The sequence below is a fragment of the Budorcas taxicolor genome, chromosome 1 (genome assembly GCF_023091745.1).
Source record: "Budorcas taxicolor isolate Tak-1 chromosome 1, Takin1.1, whole genome shotgun sequence".
NCBI lineage: Eukaryota > Metazoa > Chordata > Mammalia > Artiodactyla > Bovidae > Budorcas > Budorcas taxicolor.
The window spans coordinates 55402659-55416429 of NC_068910.1; the positions used below are offsets into that span (position 1 = coordinate 55402659).

Sequence of the window (13771 nt, forward strand, 5' to 3'; positions counted from 1 at the left end):
TGGGCTTAAGATCAAACAAAATGAGAACTGGGATGGCCTCTTTTCCGGTTCCCCAAAGCCGTCTGTTCTTATCCTAAAGGTTATGAGGCTTACTGAACAAACAGGACCCTGTTGCTTCCTTGGGAAAATTTGTTTATACTGTATCCGTTTTTAGATCTTGTAAAAGCTGGTGAACTCGGTTCTTCCCCACTAGCCAGAATTCTTCCACAGTCAGCAAATATCAACAGGAAAGGGCTTCAGTCATTGATAACTATGGAAGCAGGGAGCTCAGATCAGGCCTTAAGAAGAGGGGACGGCAGAGACAGTCTCCAGCATATGTTCATAGGACGACGAGCCGTTTTGAAAGGATGAGAGAGATACCAAAATCTAGGTGAATTTATTCTGACAGTGACAGCGGCATTGTCTCCTCCTTCACAATTCACACTGGTCTGGTCTAAGGATTCATTCTGGAACTTTCAAAGCTTCAAGCAGAAAATGATTCTCAGTGACTGAAACTTGGTTAAACAAATTTCACTGTGCAAGGAAAAATTCAGTTACTTTTGGAAATACTGTGGGGGAAGACATATCATGCAGAAAACCAGAAAATAACTGGGTTAGCCAGACAGAAAGTGCTATGTCCTGTGCAGAGACTCAGGGATATGGGTGATAGGACAGCAAGGCTCCCAGCCTAGCCCATCCTGGAGAGTCAGCTAAGGAAGTTCTCAGCAGGAGGAAAGATCAAAGCCAGCAATGGTGACAGCCTAACCCACCTGGAGCAAAATGCTGGCGAGTCTGGCCCAGTGACCAAAACTGACCCAAGTGACAAATACTGATGATATTAAATGTCCATGGAATAAAATACCCACAATCCCATATTCATGTAAACACAGAGTAAAATGAATAAATAACAGGGGCTGGTGAGAGAAAGGACAGATATTTCCCAAGTATCTATGAAAAAATATGTAGAAGGGATAAGAAAAATAGAAAACCACCATTAAGCAAACATTGCAGTAATAATTGTTGTCTGTGAACTAGTAATTGACCCTAAAAATCAGCAGGCAAAATTATTATTAAAAAACAGGCCTAGTCTCCTTATTAAACAGGTGTTTAGCAGAAACAGGTCAAAGTGCCTTTCCACAAGATATGTATGAATTACAAGTGGAAAGGGTGGAGTCTCCGCATGGAGAGAGCTGGTGCCGCCTTCGGCGTGTGAGGAGACGGGGCAGCACGCACGCTGGCGCACCTGCCGCTTGCGGCACTGAGGGCGCGGCACCATTCCTGCGGCACTCCTGCCTGGAAAAGCACAGTCCCAGTCTAACCATGGGAAGGCACAGAGCGACCCGCAGTGAGCGGCTGGCTGTGAAAAAGCTGGTCTGAACTCTTGCCAAGGTCATGAAAGAAACAGGCTGAGTGACCATCACGTGCTGAAGGAGATGGAGGTGGCCTGGACACCAAGGCGATGTGGAATCCTGCAGCGGACCCTGTTCCCCAATTCTGGGGACTTGGAAATACAAGCGAGTCCTAGAGATTAATTAAGGATATGGCACCAGTGTCAACCTCCCATCTTTCACAGCTGTACTTGGCTTAGGTAAGATGTTAACAGGAAGGGAAGCTGGGTGAAGAGCATGTGGGAACTCCCTGTACTCCTCACGCAATGATTCCGTGAGTCTAAAATTATTATGAAACAAAGGGTTAAACATAAAATTGGAGTTAGCTTGACTTGACTTAGCATCCAACCAGGAGCAAGTTAGGATATGTAAACTTCTAAGGTGAGACCTCAGATCCTGACAGTAACCACTGAGAGGAGGCTCAGAAAAGGATGAAGTGATGTGGACATCAGCCATGCCCATCTCCAAGAAGATAAGGGGACAATGCCCTCGAAAACATGACCTCCCCAGTACCCCTGAAGAATGCTGCATTCCTCAATAACCTCTCTTCTCTAGATTTTTCAAAACCTAAACAAATCCATCAAGCCATTCTGCTTGTTTTCTCCAGCAAAGGAAAGTTAAGTCCATAAAAGTAAATTTTAAGTAAAATCTATTTTCTGGACCTTTTAATTCTGAAAAACCTTAAAATACAAGAAAAAAATCAGGTAATTTTCTGAATCATGGTTCTCATTTGATAAGCAGAAATGAATTCTTATAAATATTATTAGTGTTCCTCTCTTGCTAGATCTGTAGATACCAGTGGAGATATAGGTCCAGGGAAAAGTAATTATATATTTCAGGAAAGGAGACAAAATGCTTTATGCTCCGAACCTAGCTTTCAGCTACAGAACCAAGGCTTTTTAGCACAATTAAGTGATTCCACATCATGCTGGAGTATCTGTGTCCTACCAGATCTCAAACAGCTCTTCTGTATCCCTGAACTCGTGCTGAAGCAATGAGCACAACATCATTTGAAGGTGCACCAGGATGGTGGTCCACGCCTACCTCCCACGGCGTTGCAGCGAGACGTCATCTCCCAGAGCACCAGGGCCATGGAGTAGACATCCGTCTGCTTGAAGGACTCGACATTCTCCAGATTCATCCTGGACTCGAGGACCTCTGGAGCCATGTATCTCGCCGTTCCCACCTAAAGAAGAACACACACGGAGGCCCGTCATCCAACTCCAGCTGCAGACCTGCTTTCAAAATACGGCTGATGCTTGGCCCCTACAGGAGCAGTTAGTTGATCTTTAAAAAGCATGATGATTTTTAAGATAATGAGACCTGCATAGAAGGGCAGAGCTTATGTAATTTTTAAAAAAATAGGTTGTCTCTCCCTGAAAAACCTTGAAAGAATATAAAGAACAAATGCCAAAATAAGGAAATGGCAAAGCCCAGAGCTGCTGTGTCTAGGCTCAGGACACAAGATCATTATACCACGTGTGCCGTAACGTCCTTGCAGAGAACCTGAGACCACACTGGTGACTACTTTCAGTGTTTTTCCAAATTAAATATCTTTTCATTCAAACTCCAAGATACGAGGTGAAAATAATAATTGCCAGGATTCTTTTTGTCCCCTGAGGGTTGCATTAATCTTTGTTCACCCCACGGCAGGTTCTAGTGTGCCGAAGATGTCAGATAATTACATAAAAGCTCTGCTAAGTGGAACTGTATGAAAGTATTTCCATTACAAGCTCAAATCTGGTCATTTTGTAATTTTGATAGGCATGCTGTGTGATTTTGTCTGACAGTATGAAAACACTGTGATACGTAGGAAAAAAGAAAAAAATATTTCTAAGGAAAAAGTCATTTGAGTGAGTGATAATGCAGCTTGTGTTGACTGACTAAATAACAGTGAAGTCCTTCCCAAGGATCCAGGGGACTGTCAAGAGAGTTGATAATATCACTCCAAAATAGTGCTTTTTATTGTCATGCATGAGAAGAAAATTTTCTCTTTAATAAGTCATTTCACGACTGGTCACCCTGGCACATTGATTCGTCCGAATTTCAACGTGCTTATCTCCTCACTGGATGTGCACCCCTGGAGGGCTGCCTGAGCAGTGACAAGGTGCTCCAAAAGCACAACCCTCAGCCTGGTCAGAGGAGGTGACGGTGCTCCCAAGACGTCACTCTCAGTCACAGCCAAGCTTCGGGGGTGTGAAACACAGGGCCCATCTTTTATAAAGGATGACAGCAATGCTGTGTGTGTGCCTGCTAAGTCGCTTCAGTCGTGTCTGACTCTCGCAACCCCATGGCCTGTAGCCTGCCAGGCTCCTCTGTCCATGGGATTCTCTAGGCAAGAATCCTGGAGTGGGTGGCCACCTCCTCCTCCAGGGGATCTTCCCGACCCAGGGACTGAACCCGAGTCTCTCAAGTCTCCTGCATTGACAGGGGGGTCCTTTACCACTGCTGCCACCTGGGACGCCCAGTGGTAACGTTAGTCAGTTTCTAAGAGCTCGTTAGCCAACAAAGGTTTCCATTTTCATCTGTGAGATGTCTCAAAAGAACTCTCCGCTCACCCAGTCACTCACTCACTCTATAGATACTTATTGGTCTCTTTGCCTGTTCAAGGCCTTGTGTTGGATGTGACCAAAAGTATGTGGATTTGAACTTCAAGGAGACTGCCTTCTAAAATGGTTTAAAAAAAAGAGTAATATAAGGACCAGAAGTACAGAGCAGAAAGAGGCTGAGTACTGCCCTAAGGAAAAAGAGATACTAGCAGTGCTTGAAGCAAAGAAAAAAAAGTCTAAATGGACAAGAAATGAGGATTGACTCAAGGAGAAAATGGCTGTCCTGGATTGGGAAGGGTCCGAGAGCCAGGGAGAGAAGTGCTGCTGGCTGTTGGAGGCAACCTGGCAGGAGAGCAGGGCACTTCCTGGGCTGAGTGGATCCCTTAGATGAGGTCAGAGTGCAGGGCGGATGGAGCATGAGTGGGAGGGGCCAGCAGCAAGGGGCAGGGCCACCCTACCTGCCCACTGTTGGCCAGGTCATCTACCGACAGGGTGGGGTCCAGCCGCAGTGAGAGCCCGAAGTCGCAGAGGCAGCAGGTGAGGTCGCCCTTGACCAGGATGTTGGAGCTCTTGAGGTCCCTGTGCACGATGGGCATCTTGGGCCGGCCGCACAGGGTGTGGTCGCTGTGCAGGTGCGCGATGCCGCGGGCCAGTGAGCCGCCCAGCCGGCGCAGGTCCTCCCAGCTGATGACGTGGCGCGTCAGGTACTCCTGCAGGTTGCCCTTGGCGTGGAAGGCAGTGATGAGCCAGTACTGCTTGCCCAGCTCCGTCTTGCGCTCCTCGGCCGTTAGGAACTGCAGGATGTTCTCGTGCTTGAGGTTGATGTCCGAGAAGATGTCCTTCTCCGTCTTCCAGGAGGCATACTCCTCGTAGGGGAAGATCTTGACGGCCACGGTCTCAAACTGCTCAGACGTGTTCTGCCTCAGCTTGGCCTTGTAGACCTCGGCGAAGCGCCCCTTGCCCACCAGGGTGTCCAGCTCGATGGGCAGCAGCTCCGTGTTGTGGTTGATATTGTTGGCGCAGGTGGAGCTGATGTCAGAGCGGTCGTCCTCCAGGATGATGGCCAGGTGCTCGCTGAACTCCATCAGCTTGCGCGGCTTGCCCGAGTCCCAGGCTGGGCTCAGCTTCTGCTGCCGGTGGATGCGGTAGCAGTAGAAAATGACGATGACTGCGATGGCGATGCCCAGCGGTGGCAGGAGGCTGACGCCTGTCACTTGGAAGATGACCAGCAGCAAGTCAGGGTTGCTGCTGGTGTACTCTGAAGTGGAAACAAAGAGAAGCAGCGGGTCAGCAGGTGTGCCCTGGGAAGAAGTGGTCCACACCCCAGGCACTGTGGGTTTTCCCCATCAGCACAGTTTTTATGGACACATTATGGTTAGTTTTTATTCCAGGCATGGATGCTTCGGTGTGCTTGTCCATCTGGCCATCTAGTCAATGTTTTTTACTCTTCCCTCAAAACTTAGCTTGGAAGTCAAAATTCACCATCAACCAATCAGAACTGAGAACAAGCTGATTACAAGCTGAGAACAAAGCCTTCCTCACTGGCCTTTACAAATGCTTTGCTGGCATTATTCACAATAGCCAGGACGTACAAATAAACTAAATGTCCATCAACAGATGAATGGATAAAGGTGTACATATATACCATGGAGTATTACTCAGCCATAAGAAAGAATGAAATAATGCCACTGCAGGATACATGGATGGACCTAGAGGTTACCATGCTAAGCGACGACAAATATCGTATAATATCACTTATATGCGGAATCTACCATATGGCACAAATTAACCGATCTACAAAACAGAAACAGACTCACAGACACAGAAACAGATTTATGGTTACCAAGAAGGGATGGGAGAGGGATGGATGCGAGTCTGGGTTAAGCAGATGCAAACTGTTATACACAGGATGGATAAACAAACTCCTACTATAGCACAGGGAACTATGTTCAACATCCTGTGTCAAACCATAATGGAACCAGGAGGAAAAAGAGCACACACACATATATATGTATATGTAACAGAGTCACTTTGCTATATGGAATTAACATTGTAAATCCACTATACTTCAGTAAAATTTTAAAAAACAGGTAGAAGGAAAAATTTGGTGATTGAATCTTGAAAACCTAAGTTCTTAACTCGCACTGGGAGGCTGCATGGGACCCAGGGTAGGTGGGACTAGAGGCTGAAGTGTGATGGGAGAAAATGGTTGCAGGAAAAGATTGAACTACAGGAGAAACAGAAACTCTTGTGGAGATACGGATGGTCCCTGTTACCCAGCACAGAATGAGCCTCCAGATCAAGACTGAGGGCACAGATAAAATGATGCTGATGCAGTATCAGCACCAGATACCGCAGCAGACGCTGCAGAAAATAACATTCCTCTCCTGTAACTCCACCTCTCCTATCTGGACTCTCCAATGGGAATGTGTTCTTCAAGTGGACACCTGCCTGTAACAACATAGGATGTCTTATAAGTACATGTGTCTGATTCTCTGCTTGTTCCTCCCATGAGAAAGTAAGCTCTACAGGGGGAAATCTAGAGGTACTGATCACCACCCTCTACTAAGCAGCTGGCGCAGGGCCCTTAGATGCTGAGCAGACGTTTCCTGTAGGAGCTGGCTGAGTGATTAATGGGACAACATCCCTCCCTTCTTGGATAAAGAGGACGTGGTACATACAGACAACAGAATACGACTCAACCATAAAAAAGAACAAAATGCCATTTTTGCAGCAACATGGATGGAGCTAGAGGTTATCACACTTAGTAAAGTCCGACAGAAAGACAAATACAGTATGTTATCACTTACATATGGAATCTAAAATAGTACACAAATGAACTTATCTCTGAAACAAACAGAATCACAGACATAACAAACAGACCTGTGCTTGCCCGAGGGAGAGGGCTGGGGAAGGGATGGATTGGGAGTTTCAGGTTAGCAGATGCAAACTAGTATGTATATGATGGATAAATAACGAAGTCCTACTGTTTAGCACAGGAAACTATATTCAGTATCCTATGATAAACCATAATGGAAAAGAATATGAAAAAGGGAATGTATACATGTATATATATATTCCTTTATATATACATATTGGAATGTACATATATCTATGTATAACTGAGTTAATTTGCTGTACAGCAGAAATTAACACAACACTGTAAATCAACTAGACTTCAGTTTTAAAAACTCCCTCCCATTCTCCACGCTGTTCAGCAGGGGTCGGCAAACTATGGCCCCAGGGCACAGGGGCTGCTCTTGTTCAGCCTCAAGAGGGATGGATTTTCCATTTTTAAAGGGCTGTTTAAATTAAAAAAAAAAAAGACACTAAGTAGCTCATACAACAGAGATCACGTCTGGCCCTAAAACATCTACTACCTGGCCCTTTACAGAAAAAGTCTGCTCGCCCCCCTTCTACTGGTGCTATTTTAACAACCTGCAGCGCACCGGGGAAATCTGAAGAGCTGTCTTGTTCCTCCAACGTGAATATTCTTTTATGTATGAGAAAACAACTCAGTGAAAAATTTCTAAATATTAATTGCATAATTATTTAGCTGTGTGTCCAATTCATTAAAGGGGGTAAAACATCCAAATGAACTGCTCATGTATCACTGATTATTTTCCAATTCCTGTCCATTTATGAAAAAGAACATTCCTTGCTGATTTCTAGTCTTTTTCGGGTTAAAGGAAACAGAAACAGAAATCTGAAATTTACTGCTTAAAGAAGACTCTAGAAATCCCCCTTTCAATATCAGAAACCAAATGTTACCTTCCCCTCAAATTTCCTGTGATTTCTTTTTGAAAACCTACACATAAAAATTTGGTGGGGAGGGAATTATCTATTAACATCTGTCAGTCTTGAAACTTCAAAGAGGTGGTGAAAAACCCTAACAATAGCAAATCAGGCTGAAAGGAAGCTCTGGGATGTGGCTTTATCTAAACAGAAGCCACCCACACCCTCTCAGAGTTAACCCCTGAGTTGCTCCTAGAAAAACCAGCAGCTGTGGGTATAGCAGGTACAAGTCAGCTTCACCTTTACTCAGGGACCAGCAGGAAGTATTTCTTCCTGCCAACCCCCAATTACACATAGAAGAATAAACCGAATACAAATTATATACTCCTCTGTGTGCCAAGAGTTTTATATAATATTTATCTTTAATTGAAAGAAAACCCTATGAGATGGATACTGCTATTATTATAAACCCCATTCTGCAGATTCTCAGACTCTGATTAGAGACGCCTGCTCTTAACCCCATGCCATACTGTTTCTAAACTTCACATCACCGGGAGCCAATTAAGAATGCCTTTATACAAGCGCTCAATTTGATGAAGTGGTTGTCTTCACTTGGGGCTGGCCTAAGTGACTTCAGGCCGTCCACTAAGTGATCCCGGGGCATCCAAAGGGGCACATTTGGGTGTGCAGACTGCTCCCCTCGGTTCTTAACGAAGAACCAGAGTTGAGCAGTGTTCCTGCCACTGTGCAAGTCTCTCCTGTCTGGGAATCAAAAGTCTTACACAAGGAACAACCTTAAACCTTTTTGCTTTCTTCTCTCAGAACCCAACATCACAGGACACAGCATGTAGGGAACTAAGATATAATTGCTGAACTACTGTTACTGAGGGAGGAGGCAGATGGGCCCCCCTGCAGGATAAAGCAACTGAAAATTCATTCTCTATTGACTAAAATTCCAAGACAAGAATAGCAGGACAATTAAGGGAGAAGGCTGGCCTGCTCAAACCACATACTTCTCATTCCGGAAGTCAGGAAACCTTCCCGACCACACAAGCACAGAAAAGCTCCCTGCAGGCCGGAAAGGGAGCTATGTCATGGGATGCTCTACCCAGAGGATCCATCTTGGCTAAGAGATGTGTGTGCACACTTGGGAGGATCCTGAGATATACCAAATACGGACTGTGAACCAGGCAAATCAAAATGACTGGCCAAAGGAAAACCAGAAAAAAAATGCCCCATATACGTGATTTAAACTGCCACAAGGATGCGACTCGGGGACTCTCCCTCTGAGTCTGCCTGTGTGTCGATCCATACATACTGTACTCTTTCCTGCTAATAAAACACTGGACTTGCTTCACTGCACTCCACCTTTGTGGAAGTTCTTTTCTGCAGAGCCGAAGGGCCAGGGCCCTTGTCAGTGACCACTGGCCTAGTGGCTACGATCCAGTGCTTTCACTGTGGCAACCCAGCCCTGATCTCCGGATGGGAACCCAAGCCCCGCTCCAAGGCGCTGCAGGCTGAGGACACCCAAGATCAAAGATCAGTACTCTCCATCAGCTATTTCTTGGACACACAAGTAACCAGTGCTCAGAACCCGAGGTTCACGTTACACTCCCTTGTTGCAACAGGGGACAACAGTGGCCACACTGAGTTCTGGGGTTCCTACAAAGTGGGGGACGCCTCCCAGGCGCACACAAAGGTGGCTCTCAGCCTCGGCTCCAGAGACAGAATTCAGTGGGCCTGTAAACTTACGTGGGCAAAGTGACACCTTTTATTTTCTCTAATCTTTAACTAAAATTTCACATCTCCCAGCATGAGCCATGCCATGACTTTGTCACCAAGAGAAACCACAGATATTTTTATGCCGTGTTAACATTTCTTGCAGAGGCCTCAACAAATCCTCTATATGCAGCACTTAGCCATTCCAGTTTTTTCCATCTGATGCTAGATCTTGTTACTTAAACCATTACTATAGAAGCAAAGATTACTATATCACAAATTTCTTAAGTCATTTGTATGGTTTAATTGTATGACTCTGCGTTGGATTTTCTCTGAATTCCTGTGTGTGCTGTTTTAAAGACATCACTGTGAAGAGATCCACAGGCTTCCCTAGGCGCCCCAGCATGCATGGCACGTACAGCACCAGAGAGCTCTGGCTGGGTGAAGGCGCTGAGTGCTGGTCTCTCTGCCCGGGTTTCCTGGAGCAGAAGCTTCCAGATGCCTCTGTTTCTGCAGGAACTGAGTAAGGGAGAAATGGTGCCAACGAGTGGTCCTCCTGGGGTGGTGTGTTGTACCACAAGGATAAGGGTAGATTCTGCCCTTGTGAGGGCAGCTCTGCAGTGGAAAAGGATGGGAAACCCTCCTCTGAACTCTGTGAAGAACGGTGGAGGTAACCAACCCCTTATGGGTTTTACTGAGCTGAGTCCTGGGTCCCTCACTGTATCAGCAGCATCTCACTTTACTTCCCCAGCAGCCTTCTGTTCACTGCCTAGTTTACAGAGGAGGCTACCAGAGGGAAGGGAGGGGAAGGTGGAAAGGAGGGAAGGCAGAGTGAGCGTGGGGGTGGGGAGGGGAGAAACTGAGGGGGCCCCATTTCCTGCAGGTCTGATGGCTCCAGAGCCCATGTTCTCTCCACACCACCAAGCTGTCTCCCCAGCAATGAACCCAACAGGCTGTTTCAGTTCAGTTCAGCTCAGTTCAGTTGCTCAGTCATGTCGGACTCTTTGCGACCCCATGAATTGCACCACGCCAGGCCTCCCTGTCCATCACCAACTCCCGGAGTTCACTCAGACTCACGTCCATGGAGTCAGTGATGCCATCCAGCCATCTCATCCTCTGTTGTCCCCTTTTCCTCCTGCCCCCAATCCCTCCCAGCATCAGAATTTTTCCAATGAGTCAACTCTTCGCATGAGGTGGCCAAAGTACTGGAGTTTCAGCTTTAGCATATTCCTTCCAAAGAACACCCAGGGCTGATCTCCTTTAGAAAGGACTGGTTGGATCTCCTTGCAGTCCAAGGGACTCTCAACAGTCTTCTCCAACACCACAGTTCAAAAGCATCAATTCTTCGGCGCTCAGCCTTCTTCACAGTCCAACTCTCACATCCATACATGACCACTGGAAAAACCATAGTCTTGACTAGGCGGACCTTTGTTGGCAAAGTAATGTCTCTGCTTTTCAATATGCTATCTAGGTTGGTAATTCCCAAAATTTCCAACCAAATGTGTCCCTCGTACAGGAGCCCAAGTAAGCTGCAAATAAAGAGCCATTTGCAAATGTCAGAATCTTGATAAATATTTTTTAAGGACAAATGTCAAAGATAAATGTTAGTATGCCATAAAAACATACAAACTGGCAGAAAACCTCAAGGGGAATGTCCTTGGTATAGGTTCCTCCTGAGTAATTTAAAAGTAAACAACTTGCCTAATTCCACACACACACACCACAATGAAAAGAGGTCACTCCCAAGCTCTTTCAGGTCCTCTGTGAGGCCCCAATCCATCGCTGCTTGCCAAAAAGAACTTAACACTGAATCTCTATAATTTATTTTTTCTTCAAAAAAGTCACATAGTGAAAAAGACATTAAACTAAGGTCAAGAGTAAAAATGCCTATATGGATTGCTTAATGCATCTTGATAAAAACCAAATCAACAGAGCTAACTGTGCGAGAGGTGCGCTTACTTCACTAGCTGAATTGGCTCTGCAGTTCCTCTGACGCAGTGAAGCAGTCTGGGCAGAAAATTACCAAGGCACGAAGTGACCCAAGCAACAGAAAGGGCTACAGATGCTCGCTCTCTGTGCACCTCGGTGCACTGGTGAACGCTGCAAGGCAACCACAGAGCTGCTTGAAGCCGGCAGTGACATCCAGCCACAGAGACTCCCCCACGCCAGCATGTGCATCTAAAGCAACAGCATATATATGCAACTGGCTAAGAGCCAAGCAAGGAAGCTGTGCTCAGGAGAGAGGGGCTGGGGGAAGGGAGAATTTCCTGCCTAAAGCCACTGGGTTAATGGTGATAGTTACAACTATAGCTTTCATTTACTGAGAACCTACTAAATGCCAAGCACTGACTGGTTTCACGTGGATCATTTTGAAGTCCTGTAGCCACGCTGCTGGATCTGAATCAGGTCTCATTTCCCAGACACACACACGGGGATACTGTGTGAACAGTGGAGGCTGGCGTGGCAGGTCACTTCCTAGACACGTGCACGGGGATCCTGTGTGTACAGCGGAGGCTGGCGTGGCAGGTCACTTCCTAGACACGTGCCCGGGAATCCTGTGTATACAGTGGTGGCTGGTGTGGCAGGCAGTGGCCAGCTGCAGGGGGAGTGTCCCTCAAGAGGGATGCTGACGGTAGCTCCCAGGATCTTCAGCCAACAGAGGGTTCAAAAGAACTTTTAGAGAAAGGACCAGAGTATACAGTCAAAGAGAAGGAAAGAGAGTAAAGAGAAACACTGAAATAAGAGGAATGGAAAACAAAGACACAGGAGGGATCGGGAACACTGGAGAGACTCTGCTGCAGTGACCAACACACAGATGAACCTCGGTGACACTGATGTGCAGTGAAGGGCAGATAGAGGCCTGGGGGACACAGAATCTCAGGCACCGGAAAAACTTTTTGCCAGTAAGTTTGAAAACTTAAACAATACTGGTCAACATCCTAAAAATTAATGTGTGTAGTTTACTAAAACTGAGCCCCCCAAAATTGAATAATCTTACAAACATTAAAGAAATTGAGTAGTTATAGAGTACAACTGTAATTTTGAATCTTTTTTAAAGCCCATGATTCACTGTCAAATTTCTTAGTACCAGTGACTAGATACACATGTCAGAGTTTGTTTTTTGCAGAATTGTCAACCCCCTAAACTTCCTACAATAAAAATGCCAGTGGACTTCTTATAGAAATGTTTGACCATTGTCAAAACAAGTGGGGAACCATCAGATATATCCAGAATGTGCCTCAGTGAAATCAGTGGTCCACCTGTTTAAAGTCAAAGTCACAAAAAATCAGAGACACATGGAAGAGTCAGAACAAGTGAAGGCCATGCCTGGTCCTTGACTGGACCAGCAGTGACTTCACTGCTCTGGGGAAACTGAACTGTGACTGTAATACACCCCCACCCCCGAAAATACCCACGGGATGAGAAGGTGGCAAATGGAAAGGGAAAAGGTACGCAGGGGCTCACGGTTGCATTCTTTCAGCTTATCTGAAAGTTTCTTTTTTCCCAGTAGAAACTGGGGAAGAAAGTATCCCAAAACATGGGAGCAACAGTGTTCCCCTCAAAGCCCCTAATACACACCCATCTCAGATGAAGTTGAGAGCCACCAAGCTTTCAAGGATAGGTCATTTCAATGTCACCCAGACGCAGTAAACAGGAAAAGCACTGTGTCTCATACTTTGAAAACAGGACGACCAGAACCAAAAAGAATATATGAAAATTACAGAACAATCTCACTCACATACTACGATTTGAAAAACGAATTCTAAATAAAAACGGTGTGTTGTGCAGTGCTAAGTTGCTTCAGTCATGTCTGACTCTTTGCGACCCTGTGGCCTGCCAAGCTCCTCGTCCAGGGGATTCTCCAGGCAAGAATAACTGGAGTGGGTTGCCATGCCCTCCTCCAGGGCATCTTCCCGACCCAGGGATCGAACCCGTGTCTCTTCTGTCTCCTGCACTGACATTCATGCTCTTTACCACTAGCACCAATAATAAAAATGTTAGCAATCCAAATCCAGCCAAAGCTAGAAGTATTATTTTAAATGAAAAACAAATATGCAAAGAAAACAACTCCTATCACTGACCACACTAATAATTTAAAGGAGAAAAAAAATGTATGATCAGTTTGGTAGATACAGAGAAAGTATATGATAAAGCAAAAGGCCTCCATAAGGAATACATACCAACAATCTTCAGCAAACCTTATTCTAATGGGGATATTTCAAATGCATTCCTTTGAAAAACGGCTCAGGCACTGAGGCCAACTAGAGCTATTTCTACTCAACGTGACTTACATCCCAACAAACCAGTACTGGGAGGCAGAATGGTGGAATGTGCCATACCAGGTAAGAAGGTCTACCCAGGCAGGCTCATCTTGCCTGGTCCTGTACACCTGATCAGTGT

General features: G+C 45.8%; 1 protein-coding gene across 1 annotated transcript in view; it reads right to left on the minus strand.

Moving 5' to 3' along the window:
- The window catches only part of TGFBR2 (transforming growth factor beta receptor 2), an 88583-nt gene that overhangs the window by 19951 nt on the left and 54861 nt on the right, over positions 1-13771 (minus strand). Inside the window, exons 4-5 of the mRNA XM_052640764.1 lie at positions 4375-5174; positions 2412-2553 (exon numbers count right to left, since the gene is read on the minus strand). Of these exons, the coding sequence (XP_052496724.1) occupies positions 2412-2553; positions 4375-5174 (942 nt within the window). The remainder of the gene's footprint in view (positions 1-2411; positions 2554-4374; positions 5175-13771) is intronic.